A 15985-nucleotide genomic window follows, 5' to 3' on the forward strand; every position below is an offset into this window, starting at 1 on the left:
CAGTTGTGGGTGGTCTGGTAGTTGGAGGTGGGGGGTGGAGTTTATCCACTCAGGGCTTTATCCATCCACTCAGCTGTCCATGTATCTCAATTGTTGAGCACTTGCTGGGTAGGCACTGGGCTGGCTGCCTCCATACAGCACAGTGGTGATTTTTTAAAGACCCAGACCCTGTCTTCATGAAGTTCATGACCTAGTGCTAGCTAGCTCTGCCAGAGAATCACGGAGGGGAAGGGACCCTGGTCAGAAAAGACAGGGCGGTCGGCACCTCACACCATATACAAAAATTAACTCGAAACGGATCCAGGACCGACGTACAAACACTAAAGCCATAAAACCCTCACGGAAACAACGGGGGCAGATCTCCACGGTCCAGCTCTAGCAGTGGATTCTCGCGCGTGACACCAAAGGCGCGAGCAACGAAACCAAAATAAAGTCGGCTCATCAAAATTCAGAACTCTTGTGCATCGGAGGACATTACCAAGAAAGTGAAAAGACAACCTACAGAATAGGAGAAAATATTTGCCAATCATATATCTGGTAATGGTTTAACGTTCAGAATATACAAAGACCGCCTATAACGTAACAACCCAAATTAGGATAAGTAACCCAATTTAAAAAATGGGCAGAGGACTTGAGTAGCTATTTCTTTGAAGATCTACAAATGGCCAATAAGCACCTGAAAAGATGCTCAGTATCCCTAGCCATCAGGGAGATGCAAATTAAAACCATAGTGATACATCACTTCACACCTACTGTGACGGGTCATCAAAGAAAGGAAAGAAGTATTGGGGAAGGTGTGGAGAAAGGGCCCCTTTTCCATCACTGGTGGGAATATAAAATGGTGCAGCTTCTGCGGGAAAGTGTGGTGGTTCCTCAAAAAGTTTTCACGTAGAATTACCGAATGATCCAGCAACTCTCCTGGGTACACGCCCGCACGAACTGGAAACAGGCCCGAACCGATGCTCGCACAGCGACGTCCATCGCAGCACCGTGCACAGTGGCCAGCGGACAGGTAAAATGTGATCCATCCCTACCACGGTGTATTCTTCATCCTTAAACCACAGTGAAGTTCTGACACAGGCTGCAACATGGATGCACCTTGAAGACATGAAGCCAAGTGAAACAAGCCAGATACAAAAGGACGAATACTGTGTCATCCCACTTACAAGAAATCCCTAGAATAGGCAAGTTCACAGACTCGGAAGGTGGAGGTTGCCAGAGGTGGGGGGCGGGAGGGAGTTATTGCTTCATGGGTCCAGAGTCTCTGTCTAGAGTGCTAAAAGAGTTCTGCATGTAGATAGTGGTGGCGGTTGCACAACATTGTGAGTGTAACGAAAGCTGACGAACTGCACACTTAAAAACGGTTCAAATGGCAAAATGTGTGTTGTCTGTCTTACCACGATGAAAAAGGCCAGAGCAGGTCGTGCGCGTCTGGAAGGAGATTGACTCTCTCTGTTAGGAGCCACCGGTTCGGGCTCCGCTCAGAGCCAGGCCTCCTCAGCCATGGTCCTTGCAGCCTTTCGCCGGTTCTGTCCTGGTGGGGGAGTCACTGAGACGACCGGTGTAGAGTGTCGTGGGTCCTGGGAGATGCTCAGAGATGCCTTCCCACCCCCTTCAATTTCATCCTTCCCTGTGTAAAAAGGTTATTCTGCCTGGTGGAAAAGATAGAAAACAGTAAGTCCAGTGATTTTGCCCACGTCATCAGTTACCTGCTCCTCGGTTTTGCCGTTTTCCTCCAGGCGGTGGCCTAGGCCCATCTTTGGTGATTTTGCCCTAAAGCAGGGCTCTGCTGGGCCACACTTCACGGACGTTGGTGCCTGCCCTGGGTCCCGTGCTCCTTCCCTCTCTGGGTTTCCTGTAGGTTCTTTGCAGTTCTAAGAAGCCCTACTCATTACAAGCCATGCGAACACCCCTCCGTGGCTGTGACCCCACTGGGCAGGGTATTATAAGACCATGACCACAAAGGCCAGTGAAGCGTGTGAACTGTGTGGACAAGTGTTCAACAGTGGAGTAGTGGGACAGGGTGGGCTGTGTGGTTGTAGAGACAGTACAAATACAACTTTTTAAAAATCACCCCAAACGAACAAGACAGTGCTGCTGTTTTTATCTGGCGGGAGTGCGGCAGCGTATGCCCTGTGCGGCTGCTGGTCTGCCGGGCTGCCCTCTCCTTTCTCCCTGCGGGGTCAGTCACCTTCCGGGGGTCCGAGCCAACTGTTTCTTCTCTGCCGGGGAGGGAGATTCCGCCCTGCACCTCCCGCAGCAGGTCGAAAGACCCTGAAGGTCTAGATGCTGTGAGGCTGTCCTGGGTCCTCCTGGAGACCTAGGGTCCTGCCACACCCAGAACATCCCCCAGTTTATCAGTCCCCCCCCCATCCAGTTCATCACTTCCCCCACCCCCTGGCTGCTGTGAGATCCTTGGCTTAGAGCCGGCACATTGCCCTGAAGGTGAGCTGGTGAGCAGTCTGGTTGAGCTCAAGTTCATTGAGAAGCCTGGCCTCCCAAGGGGTGTAGTGCACCTGGGCCTCTATCAGGAGCCCTTGCAGTTCTGCGGTCCCTGGAGGCTGGTGCTGGAAGGAGAGCTCTGATCTGGTCACGGGGTAGGAGCGGCCTCAGGAAGTGAGGTGGCCCACTGCTGCTCTCCTGCCACTAATAATTAACCCAGGGATGGCCGCCTGTGCAGCTGGAAGGGCCTTCGCACGTCACATGCTCTCACTCCAGCCCACACCTGTTGCCACGGTGAGAGGAAGTCGTGTACTGCATTTCCACCATTCTGAAAGACGTGCATTCCACATTTTAACTTTTCTGAAATTGGCACTTCACAGTCTGAAATACCTGTTAAATCAATTGTCACCTTAGAACAGAGGGAATATGGTAATAAATACCCAAGTCATTACTCAGGTTTCTGAAGTTGCAGAATCCATTAGGGGGAGGAAAGGCTTCCTGAACCTTTTCTTCCCTAAGAGGAAATTTACCAGCACCGTGAGCTGTGGGGAGTGTTTATGAAGATTATCTCAAAGGGTAAGGACTACTTTTAGTCAGTAACTTAGAGATAATAGTGACTAAGTGGGGCCTCTCCCCCTCAGCGAATCACCTGCAACTCACCTCCCAGTCACAGGAGCCAGTGGACTCACTGGGCAGGTGTATGACGGCCTGCACTGCGCTGAGGATCATCGCCTTGTTTGGAGGCTGACTGCGTGCCTGCAGCACGGCTCTCCGGGTCTAATCTACCAATCTGTGGAATGGGAACAGCAAGGCTGCCTTTGGTAGGAGCCTTGGATGCTTGCTCCTCAGGGCCGGAAGCCTGGGAGTGGGGAGAGGCCAGAGACCAGGGGTGCGGTGGGCGGAACGGGCAGTGATGCGGAGTCAGTACTCGCAGTAGCTGGTGTGCAGGAAGTGTCTGCAGCGGGCCAGGCCCCTTGCTGGGTTAGGAGCAAGATCACTGACTGCTCCTTAAAATGATTTACAGATGAGGAAACGGAGGCTTAGAAAGTGAATTTGTCGCCTTGAATGGTGTGGCTCAGTTGGTTGGAGCAACATCTTGTAAAACAAAGGGTCACGTGTTCAATTCCAGGTCAAGGCACTTACCTAGGTTGCAGGTTCAGTCCCCGGTCGGGGCACTTAGAAGAGGCAAACTGATCGATGTTTCTCATATCCGTGTTTCTCTCCCTCTTTCTCTCTCTCCCCCCTTTCCCCTCTCTCTAAAAACAATAAGCATGCCCTTGGGTGAGGATTAAAAAAGAAAAGAAAGAAAGGAAGCAGATTTGTCCGTGGTTCTATCAGCTGGGAGTGGCAGAGCAGAGACTGGATCCCCGGTCTGGCTTGTTTCTCGGGCCTCCCATTGGCCGTGCCTGCAGTTGGCCTTACTGAGACCCCAGGCAGCTCCCAGCACGTGGAAGGCCTCCATGCAAATGAGTGCGCCCATAGCAGCAACAGGAGAGATTTTCGTTCGAAGATTCCTAAATACTGTCATCCTGATTAGCGTTTTGGCACGCCTTTATACATGTTTCTCAGAGTTAATGCAGTTTCCGCTCATTAATTTCCTGAGCCCCTCTCACCAAGACCGAAAGCCCTGGAGATCTGACTAGGCTGCAGAAAAATGCACTTTATCTGGGTTTCTAGAGGCGCTGGCAGGGTTTCTGTACCTGACAGAACCTGAGATGGCCCGCAGATTAAACCCTTACAGGCAGAGGGTTTGAAAGCTGGGAGGAGCCTCAGAGGCTCTAAGCTGGGAAACCCAGCAGAAAAATAATGGAGTTGTGATTTCCCAGGGCACTCGGCTGATTCCGACAAAGAGCATGATGCCCTGTGGGGGAGGAGTTGGAAGGTATTTTTCTGTTTCCTTGAGATAAAATTATGGCGAGGGCTGCTGGTGGTGAGGATTGGGTTTCCCTGGCCAGGCTGCCGCTGGCTTCAGGCTCCTTGGCAGGAACAGAGCTGGCAGGACGGTCCGGTTGTGAGATTCCAGGCTCTTGGCTGGGATGTGCAGCGATTAGCGCATCTCAAATCTTTCAAAGTGACTTTAGCTGTTTTCTGAAGGCTTCTGCTGCTCTGAACTGCACAGGGGTGGGGACCGGAGCCTAAGATAGAAATATCAGGGACTGACACCCAAATGGGCGTGTCTCTGTCCCGAGGGCAAATATTAGCACAGTATTTTTGTAAAGTTTATGCAACTTGATTCATGTCCCTGTAGAGTAAATTTATTCCATCCTGTTTTCCAGTCTGTTTGGGCCCAGTAGAACTATTCAGAGGGAGAATGAAAAGACTTTAATAGCTTCATTTTAGGTAGAAACTGCTCAATATAAACCCATCCATTGTCTATATTTGAGCTTTATGCATTGCTTTTAGTGTGTTCATGTTATTTCATCCCCTATGCCACAGTTTAATGGGCCATTTAATTTTTCCCCCCGAAATTGAGGTGTGAAGTGTCTGTTTAGAATTATTTCCCACGAGAAGTCCATGTAAGAAAATCTAATTTTGAGTAGTGCCGTTCTGAGTAGGGCTTACATGTACAGAAATTTAACGCTGGCACTGTTGAAACAAGTCATAATAGAATCTTGGTCCTGGAAGCTCAAAGTTCATCTGTCCTACCCTTCCAGTTTTATTGAGCTTCTCTGCTTGGTTACCTCTTATGATGGGGAGCTCCCTCTCTACCAAGGCTGTCCCATATTTGTGCAACCTTGGCTGTGCAAAAACTGTTCCTCTGTTTCGCTTCCTTTTCCACCCCTTGGAACTTTGGGGTCTAAGATAATCAGTCTAATGATTGTAGTAAGCATAAATACCCTTGATTGGGTCCTGCTAGGTGCCAGTTAATTTGCATAGGTATTATCTTCAGCCCTTAAAGCAAGCTTGGAAAGCGAAGAAAAAATTCCCCCTTTTATAGGTAAGGAAACCGAGACTCAGAGAGGGTGAGCGGTCTCTAAGTTCACACAGCTAATAAGTGGCTAAGCTGGGCTTCCAGCCTGTGTCTCTGCCAGGTTCCATCACTGCTGACTGTCCCTCAGCCTCATGCCGTACCCTAATTTCTGTTCTGTGTAACGGCCCCTTGGATTTTTGAAGACCCTAATCTCTTCCCTGAGATTTCCCCAGGATTTGAGTTATTCCTCAGACACTCCTACCAAGTCTGTTTCCATGGAGTTTCTAAATGTCCATGTGTTTCTCCTCCTGGCCCTTGCACACGTTTGCACACGCAGGGCCATTTCTGGACTGCTGCTTCTACCTGGCTCATTTCCCTTTATCCCGCATGATTCCTCATGGAGCCTTTGGGAACCTGTCCGCATTCCACCCCACCCCAGCTCGGACCCTTTTCCTGTTCCCCTGGCACGTGGGTTTTCATTCTCTTAGAACTTGAAACTCTATAGGCACCTCTGCCCCCATGCCACGCTGGCCTGGCACACAGCAGGTGCCCAGTAAATGTGCTAACGAAGACTGGAATAATAACAAGCAAGATCGATGGGTCTGTGAAACTGTAGTCCTCCAGCGGGGACGGGAATTTGGCCGGTTGCTTGGAGGCTGTTGGGATAGCTTACCTGCTGCTGAGTCCTAGAAGTCCTCTTCCTCAGCGTGGTTTGGTTCCATCCCTCCTTGGCCTGGCACGTGTCTCCTCCTTCTCCCAGGAGGCAAGCTTGCTGGCCTCTAAAGTTTCTGGATTCACCGAGTTGGCAGGTAATGGGAGTTTACCAGGCACCATTCAAGAGCCATACCCTGGGGGAGGCCGAGTCACAGCCTTTGTCATTTCTCTGCAGTCCATGCAACATAAGCCCCCAGAGCGTCCACGCGAATACTGAGAGGCCCTCGGGGGAGACGTGCAGGGGGTTAGCTCTGCACCACGGTAACTTTTTCTTAAACGTTAAAAACAAAACAACCAAAACAAAGCCCTTCTAAAAACCTTATTTACAAAAACAAAACCTGCAAGTAGTGTTAAAAGTTAGGAGAGTGGTCACCTCTAGGGAGAAGAGTCATGTTTGGGAAGGGGCCTGAGGGGTCCTGCCAGCCTTCTCGACAGCGGTGCTCTTAGAATTTCTGCTTCTTCCCTGTATGTGACACTTGGAGAAAAAGGGGGGTAAAGGTGATGACTTCTTACGCTCACAATTCGAATGATCTTTGGAAGCAGACTGTGTATTTAAGTCAGCTTGCTTCTCATCCCAACCCTGAAAACTCAGCTCATGGAACATAAGAGGCTGCTTTCTCTTTATAGCAACATTACCTCTTTCCCCAAACTGCCTGCGCCTCCCACGGCATTCTTTATCTTGCCCTTCAGGCAGCGCATAGCTACTTCTTGTTACCCTCCCGGTATCAAGTAGAACTTTTATTTTGTTAGTTTTGCAAGTGTCATGGTGTCGAGCCTATAAATAAACCCAACTCCATAATAAGAAAACTATTTGACATTTTGAAGCTGTAGGAGACCAAGGACGCTAATTACGGGTCTCTGTCTTTGAATGAACTAACCCTACAAATGACTCCACCCTGCTTCCTGGGGGCTGCAGTTGGAAACCTACTCCCTGAGCAAATTACAGGATCTGTGGAACAAACGCCTTCACGCCAAGGTTGTACTTCTGGAGAATTGGGATTAATGATTGCAAGATACTTTGAGTATTGAGCTGTGCTACTAAAGTGACTGAGCATTTTCTCCCCTTTGGGGGAGGACAGTATGAAGTCAGAGTTAAAACCTTTCATAAATGCATTCACGGAAGCATTTTTATAAATAAAAGGTATCAAGTACTTTTATATACACATACCCAAATTAAAAATAAGTCTTGCTCAACAGTGTTTCCATTGTTGGTCGGGATTACAGAATGCATTAGCAAGCTTTAACCTTTAAAGATGTTATTTAAAAATTAATTTTGTGGTTTATAGACTCAGGACAAACTAGTTTATTGGCCCTAATGTTGAATGAGAAATAAATACGAAAATACCTGCCTTAATAAATGATTTTTTTCTAATTTAGGAAGTGTTCAGTAGTGATGTTTACATTATAAGCTAGTTTTTAAAATAAGTGTATTTATCTTTGTTATGCAGTGTTGTACTTTGGAAACTAAAAAAAGCCAAATAAGCGGAAAAAATGGCAGAAGAAAGTATTGATAAGTTTATGGAAATTTTAATCATGAGGAAAATTAAATTTCATGTACCAGTTGTATGGTAATTTGCTTATCAGCTGCACATAATTTAAAATTAATAAAGTAAAATAGCATTTATGGAAGTGTCTTCTAAGGTATAGGGGCATTTCACAAGTGAAAGCTAAAATCACTAATTTTTCATTCTTTAGGCTGAGTTTCATTAATAACATTTGCAAAGCCTAATAAGTCATACAAACTGAATACATCTCTTTTGCTTTGGTTTCTTTGCTTATAACAGCTGTAGTTGTCTCTCACCCACTTCTGAGAAAGTGTAACAGGCGCTGTGGTCTCTCTTTATGACTTGGACAGTATGAGTCGTTAAGAATTGCTGTCTGTGAAAGATGGGGACTAATTTGAAGGAAGAAGCCGAGTCATTCTGGTTATATAACATCAAGTGAGAGAATCCTTTCCGAACTGATGTCATTTTCACGTTGCTCCCTTCCTCTCGGTCCTCACGTCACAGCGGTGCTAATCCAGGCACTGACATATAGACTGGAAAGGCCGTTTGCGCCCCACTGTAGGAAGTGCTCCGCCAGGACCAAGTGCTAAGCTCTAGAAAGTCTGTTTAGCTCCGGGATCGACTGGTAACACAGACAGGAAAGCTGACCAGAGGGCCGACCTCCCCAAGCCCCTGGCTCTGGGCTTAGACGGTCAAAACCAAAAGGAGCCCTGGAGCTTATCCAGCTGACTGGTTTCCACTGCGAGGTGCTTAGACCCTCTGCCTCCGAGTCCCCTGGGGATGCTTATTACAAATGCAACTCTGTATGACAGACAGCTGCAGCAACACACGGCCCTGGTTGGGAGTCCAGGTCAGGAGGAAAGGAGTAGGAGACATCATCAGAGCCATGTGTAAGATTTTAATATGGACGTACGTTACTTGTGCACTTTATCAATGCGCAATTGCCTCAGTGCAAAGATTATACTGTGGGCACCACATGTCCTTGTCCTTGGGAGATACGTGCTAAACGATGTAGCAGTAAAGGGGCATGATACTTACCGTTTTCAGGTGTTCAATTAGAAGCCTGGGGGAGGGGTGCAGGAGAGAGAGAGAAAAGCTTAGGTGGCAGAATGTTAACAGCTGAATCCAGACCGAGGCGGGGAGGGAGTTCTGTTTTTCTTGCAGATTTTCTATAAGCTCCAAAAATTTTTTCAGTTTGAAAATGCAATTTCCTCGGTCCTTACTAAAACAGAATCTCTGTGGGTGGTGCCAAAAATCTGTATTTTAACAAGCTCCCCAGGTGATTCTTAAGTACACTAAAGTTGTACTTAGGTCTCTGGTTAAAAAGAAAGTCTCATTTGAATCACTCTTTCTCTTTTAACAACTTAGTAAAGCGTACATTCTTACACTTGGATCTAATCTTAATCTAGTGCTTGATAAATGATCAGTCCCCATCCACATGTTTGTAACTTGTATCTTTAGAAGGAAATACCCCACTTACCTAAAGAAGCTTAAGGAACACTCAGGCCTGGCCTTAAAACAGACCAGAACTAGAAGCTGCCCTATGTGGGGTGTCGGCAGCAATCCGGAAGTGTGGCTTATGTTTTCCTAACGTAAGTGCGGTTATGTTTTCCTCTTGGTATGCAGTCCGCTCGTGAGTGATTATTAGGTCCCGGATTGCCCCCGAAGGTGTGGTTAACCCATGAAGCAGCCCAACTGCTGTGTGTTTACAGTGACAGGGAGGAAGCGGTGTTGTTATTAAGTTAGCAGCTAGACAAGTAAAACATTTATTATTACATATTGGTGTCTGACGAGAAGCACACTTAATTTGATGAGTCATCCGTCTAGCACGGCTGGTTGCACATGAGTGTTTGTTTGTTTTTGTGCCAGACGCGTCCCTCTCCAGCAGATCAGGTATCTGCTGGGGCTCCTAAGTGAAGAAGAGAAGAGATCTCTCCTGAGTTCACCAGGGGAGAGGAGTTAAGGAAAGGGCGGAGGGAATTGAGGTATGGAGAAGGCATTATATATTATTAGAGAGGTTTTTATTTATTTATTTATTTATTTATTTATTTATTTAAGCTGGGCTGATCCAAGAAGGGAGCAAAGCTGTCCATGTTTCCTTTGAAGAAGGAAGGAAGTCAGGGTGGGAGGTGGTGTGTTTTCCTCTGGTGGCCACTAGGTGGTACCATTGGCCCAGGTCAGCCTGATGATTCAGGTACAGTTATCTGTGCTTCTTCACCTGTGCCCTTTACTCACAAATTAGGTGTTTATAAATCAGGACTGTTTGCTTTCTTTCATTCCTTTTTATCTGGCCCTTGCACTCGAGCAAAGGAGCCTAAGTTGTTTTTTTTTAATGGCATGAAATAATCATAACACTTTCTTTTAAAACGATCAAAATGGAGTTGAGTTGCTTTCTTTCTCTAATGGAGAAGAGTGTGCTCCCTTCCCTTCTGTCTGTCTGTGGTCATGGGCTTGTGAAAGAGCATAGTTCCCCAGATTAGCATGTAGGCCCTTAGGAAATAAAGCATCACCGCTTCCCCGTCTCGGCTCCAGGGCCGATGTGGAGCCCAGGGGCGACAGTGGTTAGGCCTCATTACCCGCCCCTGAGCACCAGGGCCCTGGCGTGTCGTGTCCCGGGGCGTGGAGGTCTGCAGCAAAGTGCTGCCGCCGCCGCTGGGCCCACTGAGTTTGTCGAGAAGCTCAAACATACATCTCACATCTGTAACAATTCTCTCTTAACTTCAGCAAGTTGTGTTTATCAAATAGAATTTTAAGAAAGAGAACATTTACACATTTGTAAGGTATTTGAAGTCAGGCTTCCCTACAAAATACAAAACCTACAGTTAGCACCTGAGGGCATTAAAAGCTCGGTATTATTAGTAGGGTGCCTCTTATTAAGTACCTGAAATATGTCCCACGTTGTGTGGGCACTTCACATGTGCTAGCCCTCACCCTCCCTGTACCTGTTGGGCTTCTCCCGTGCACAGAGTGAGATGTGGCCTATTCCTATGTTTTTTTTGCAAGTAGAATCTTTGGTAAAAACTGTAGTCACAGTAGAACCTCTGTTGTTACAGTACAGAACAGATTCTAAAGCTATAACTATTTGATTTTTTAAAAACATGCAAAGAACCAGCTTGGCTGCCATGTTGTGAAATGCATCAGCCGCAGCTGATTCGTCTGTGGTCGGAGAGGCCAGAGTGTTCCTGGTTGGGTGGGTTGTGGCTTTGTTTAGAATTAAGAGGCTTATAAAGGAAGCCATAGAAACCCCGAGTTCCCCAATTGCTGTGCTACAGGAAGCAGGGCAGTTAGTCAGCACCCATTGTCCTGCCTGGATTGTTTAAGATTCAATTTCAAGACAGCCTGAAAATGCTTCATGGCTTGATTCTGTGGTTATCATCAGGCTTCCTCTTTTCAAAATTTGCTTTAGAACTAAGTAATTGTGGGAAGGACATTTCTGCAACTATCGTGAAATACCTACCTATGACGTCATTAAGTTCCAGGCGCTGTATATAACAGAGATTGATGTGAGGAGGAAAAAACGCGTCTCTTCTGGGTTGCTGGTCTGCGGTATTTTGTCAGCTGGCTGCATGATTATGCCGGGGAGCACCGTTAACTGTGGTTACGTTCAGAAGACCTACTGGTACCCACGCAGGTGCTAGGGCTCCTGTTTGAAATCACCTTTGTTTGTTTTTCCCCGGTCCAGAGCCATGGTGTGATTAGGTCTCTGTGTTAGCTGTGCTGAGGACCTGCCTGACTCCCACAAGGGTCCCCAGGAATGGCTCAGATTCTGTACAGCCTGTATTCCAAGTCTGACCCTCCAAAGCACAGCCCGAGGTGCCCTGAACGCGGACTCCGAGGGCCCTCGAGTGCCCGCCCTTCCTTTGAGAGCTTCCCAAAGGGAAGGCCATTCTGGGCCACACCCCAGGGTGCTGAGTCACCATCTGTGGATGGGGCCAGGATGGGCGTATTTTTGAAAGCTCCCCAGGTGACTCACGTGTGCACCTCCCACTAACAGTTCTAGTGTATCTTTTTTAAAAAATCATAACCCACCTGAAGTTCTTAGGCAAGGACTAAATGATAATAAATTTGACATTTTAAATTCAGTATGGTTAAGGCATTATGAAACGAACACATTTGTTGTCTTTTGATAACTTTGAGTATTACTCAGAAAATGCATTCCCACTTCTGATGACGTTTTCATTGGAAATGGCAAGGTGGAGGTGGTGGGGTGGGTGGAACTTTATAAGTTTCAGAACAAGTTTCCTTCAACTGCTGGTCCCAGGAATTTATACTATTATTATTACTACTACTGCTACTACTACTACTACTATTATTATTATTATTATTACTATTACTATTATTATTATTGGATTCCCTATTCCTACCGTCAGGAGAATGGCATTTCACCTGGAGCTCCTTAAACAGGATAAGGGATCACTGCACCCTTCTGTCTCGGATGTACCTTCTCCACAGCTTTCCTCTCCGGTGTTTTCACTTCCTGCAGCTATGCTGCGCCTCTGTGGCTCAGTTCTGCCTTGTTCTCATCCCTCCCTTGCTACTGATTCCCAGGTCTGGCCCTGCCCTGTCATGGGGTGTCGCTTGTCCAGGTATCTGTGACCTGCTCTCACAGCGTGGACCCTGGATCAGCAGCTTCAGCATCACTTGGGAGACCAAGAAATGCAGGCTTCAGGGCCCCACCCAGCCTGCTTGGATTTGAGCGTACATCTTAGGATCCCCAAGCCAAGCCACCTGGGTGCCTGCCACCGTGTGAGGGCGCCGGTGTCCGGGCTTCGCCATCTCATCCTCCTTCCTGCCTGCTCTCTCCAGTGCTAGTCTGCCTGTCGTGTTGGGCTGCTCTTTTTCCACACTATTAATCTGGGCTGCGTGTTTCGTTTCATTTTGCCTGTCATTCATTGGTTCATTCAGAAACTCATGGACTGCCTCCCAGAGCTAAGTGTTGGGACTGCAGGGAGCAAAGCCAGACCTGGTTCCTACCCTCATGAAACTACCCCGAAGTGGGAGAAGCAGCTGTTAACTAATCACATCGGTACTTATAAATGTGAAATTACGGTGAGCACTTCAGAGGAGGGCCTGGAACACAGCTGGGTGGTTAGGGACACTGGGGAGGCTTCCTCGAGCAGGTGATGCTGTGCTGAGCACTGAGGTATGAGCAGGAGTTAATCAAGCGAAAAGCAGGGATAGCTTTCCAGGCAGAAGGAACAGCGTGTGCGAAGGCCCAGGTCATTATAGAAACCTCACAGAGAATTAATAAAAAGGAACATTGAATTGCTCTTAAGTCCTTCATGTTTGTCTGCTTCTCTGCCCAACCTTGTCAGATTTACACGTTCTTCATTCCTTAAGCTGGCCTCCTTCCTTGGCTTCCTACCTGCATGATGGGGCCGTGTGCTCAGCTGCACCCTTTTCAGGTTACAAGTCTGCCGCTCCACAACTGCGTTCACTAGTTAAGCCACTGCCCTTGGTGTTCCCTGAGTATACCATGGTCAGAGTCTAACCTTCCCACGGATCCCCTCTTCATACATGTGTTCTTAAGTGAACTTGATCTTGAAATATACGATACATGTTTAGAGGTGTGCACGAACCATAAATGCAGAGCCTGACCATTTTTCACAGAGCGAATACACCAGTCTCATTAGCACCCAGATCAAGAAATTGCATAGTATACGTATCCCAGAAGACCCTGCTCCCCACTCAGTCCCTGCACCCAAAGGTAACCACTTTCCTGTTTTCTCTGAGCTTTGGTTAGTTTTGCCTGTTTTAAAACTTTACGTAACTGTGTTCGTGCTGTAGGTAATCTATTGTGTCTGGCTGCTGTTGCTCACCATGATTGTAGAGGAAGTCGTTCCTGTTGTGTGTAACCGTCATTCCTGTACGTCCTTTGTTGTGTAGTCACACGTGGCGTGCCCCCGTCACAACTTACCCATTCTGCTGATGGGCATTTCAGTCTTTTCCAGGTTGGGGTTATCACGAAGATTCTTGTATACCTATTTTAGTGAAATAAATGGTGCATTTCTTCAGTTGGGGATGTGCCTCGAAGTAGAATCGCTATGTCACAAGATACACGTAGGTTCAGTGTAGTTACCGCCAGGCCGTGTGTACCACCAGCAGCGCGTGAGCGTGCCAGGCGCTCCACACCCTGCTCAGCGCTCGGCTTCGTCACACTTCACTGGAGCCGTCCTGCTGGGCATGTGGTACTGTTGCTTTGTGGTTTTCATTTGCATTTCTCTGACAACTAATGTGGTTCCTGTATTCTAACAGGTTGTTTTTTCTCTTATTAATTCACAGGTGCTCTTTATGTGTTTGTAAATATGTGTGGCAAATATTTCTGTGGGTTGCCTTCTTATTCTTTTAAATTGTTTTTTTAATGAATAGACGTTCTTAATTTTAATGTGATGAAATTTATCAATAAATGTCTTTATATTTTAAATCATTTTCATACCACATTTAGTTCTGTAAAACCTTAGGGGAGGGATACACAAATATATAAAAGAGTAAAACAAAAAATTAAAAGGTTGGGAAGATTTAAACCAGAGAGATAATAAAACACGCAAACAAGCCATGTAACCCTATGAACATGTTATAATTTAACAGTAAGTTTTGCTTAGAGCTGCTTAGAAGTCAAAACTCAAACAGAAGTGTGGCCTGTTACGTAGTCCTCATTATTTGTGCGGTCCCCGTATTGCAAAGATCAAAGTGGACAGGTGCGGGGTAGGTAGGCTGCGAGGGGCATTCACATACAACTAGAAATTTGCATGTCAGAGAGCTGACGGGTATATCTTCTGTTACAGGTTATTCAACGATAGTTATGACCTCCCGATTACGTGCGTTGGGTGGAAGAATTAATAACATACGCACCTCAGAATTACCCAAAGAGAAAACTCGATCTGAAGTCGTCTGCAGCATCCGCTTTTTAGATGGCTCGGTACAGACCTTTAAAGTTAATGTAAGTTCTCCAACTTTAATTTTTGATGAGCTAATACCCCTAAGAAATAATTTTTTCTTCATCTTATAAACCAAGAGATGGAAACTATTCATAAATGATCTTGTATGTTGAGGTTGGACTGGAAATAGCCTTAAAAACTATGCCCACATTCTCACCTCCACCTGGACGGCCTTTCCCCGTCTCCATTGTGGCCTGAACTTCTGTGGTTCTTAGATGTTACTTCTTCTGTGACGTCTTTGTCACTTCCGGAGCTAGTGCTCCAGTCACTGTGGTGTCCTGCATGTGCCTTATCAGAGTCCATGTCGCATTGCGTGAGCAATAGTTTGTTTATTAGGGTTCATGTTGCTCTTTAAAGCGTGAGCTCCTGGGGGACAAGAACAGTGTCGTTTCCCTAGTACCTGGCATGGGGCTGGGCACACAGCTGGTGCTCATTAAATGTGCAGTCGGCTGGGTTCTCTGTGGCGGGTAGTTGCACAGTTAGCCTCACAGGAAGGTCTGGCTGCTCCCACCGCAAGCCCAAGGCAGAGCAGGCTTAGGAAGGAGGGTTCCAGTGTCCCAGGCAGCAGTAAGAGGTGTGCACAGTAGCCATCCCCACTGCCCCACCCCACCCCACTCACCTCGTAGGCTCATGACCTTTGCCTGCCTCCCTTATCCTCTGGCCAGTCCTAAAGGGCTCAGTCCCCGCCCCAGGCTGGAAAGTTCAAAGTGTAAGGAAAGGTAGCAGAGAGAGAAGGTGGGGGATGAGAATACCTAGAGGGTGATAAAAGGCCACAAGACCTTAAAGGGTAACAGAACCTGACCCCTGTGTCTCCTGCCCCCCATAAGTTTGCCCTCTGCTGCGTCCATCACTGTGGCCCTTGAAGGCTGAGCAGGAACAGGGAGAGGGCAGTTTCCGGGAAGTCCAGCGTGCTGGGCGCTGATTTCCCCTGCCTAGTCCAGAGTTAGGACAGCTGCCTTGTCTCCCTTTAGGGGACAAGAAGCAGCCCGATGACTAAGGACATGGGAATTTGGGCCCCTCGCCTGGCAGAGAGTGGAAATGGACAGGAGAGACAGGTATTCCCCAGCTTCTGCCCACCTCCCCCATCCACTTCTGCAGGTACCCAGGCCCAGGGCCCCCTTCTTTTGCATGTGGGGGGACATTGTTGAAGTAGAAGGACATACCCCAGCAAGGGCATGTCATTGTCTAGTTAGGTGTCTCTAGAATCAAAGTAGGGGCTTAGGACACAAACCTGTGGCGTGTTTATTAGGCCAGTTTGTAGAAAAACCATCCTCTAGGGCAGCACTGTCCAGGAGAACTTGCGGCGGGGCTGAGAAGTGGCCTGGATCCACGCTGGCCCACACAGGCGCCACCAGCCACACGTGGCTATTCAATACTGGGAATGTGGCCAGAGCACCGATGAACTAAATTTATTTTAATAAATTAAAATGTAAATAGTTTTCTCATACTTTGGGTAGTGCAGCCCTTGTGACTGT

General features: G+C 47.4%; 1 protein-coding gene across 13 annotated transcripts in view; it reads left to right on the forward strand.

The window, feature by feature from the left end:
- PTPN3 (protein tyrosine phosphatase non-receptor type 3) overlaps nucleotides 1-15985 on the forward strand; it is a 135792-nt gene that overhangs the window by 46516 nt on the left and 73291 nt on the right. For 11 of the 13 annotated variants that reach the window (XM_045195082.3, XM_045195084.3, XM_053921918.1 and 8 more), the window contains exon 2: nucleotides 14358-14512. In XM_045195082.3, coding sequence (XP_045051017.1) covers nucleotides 14358-14512 — 155 coding nt within the window. Of the gene's footprint in view, nucleotides 1-14357; nucleotides 14513-15985 lie in introns of those variants that run through there. The other 2 variants (XM_045195085.2, XM_045195086.2) reach the window with 2 other exon arrangements.

This window comes from Desmodus rotundus, chromosome 1 (genome assembly GCF_022682495.2).
Source record: "Desmodus rotundus isolate HL8 chromosome 1, HLdesRot8A.1, whole genome shotgun sequence".
NCBI classification, from domain to species: domain Eukaryota; kingdom Metazoa; phylum Chordata; class Mammalia; order Chiroptera; family Phyllostomidae; genus Desmodus; species Desmodus rotundus.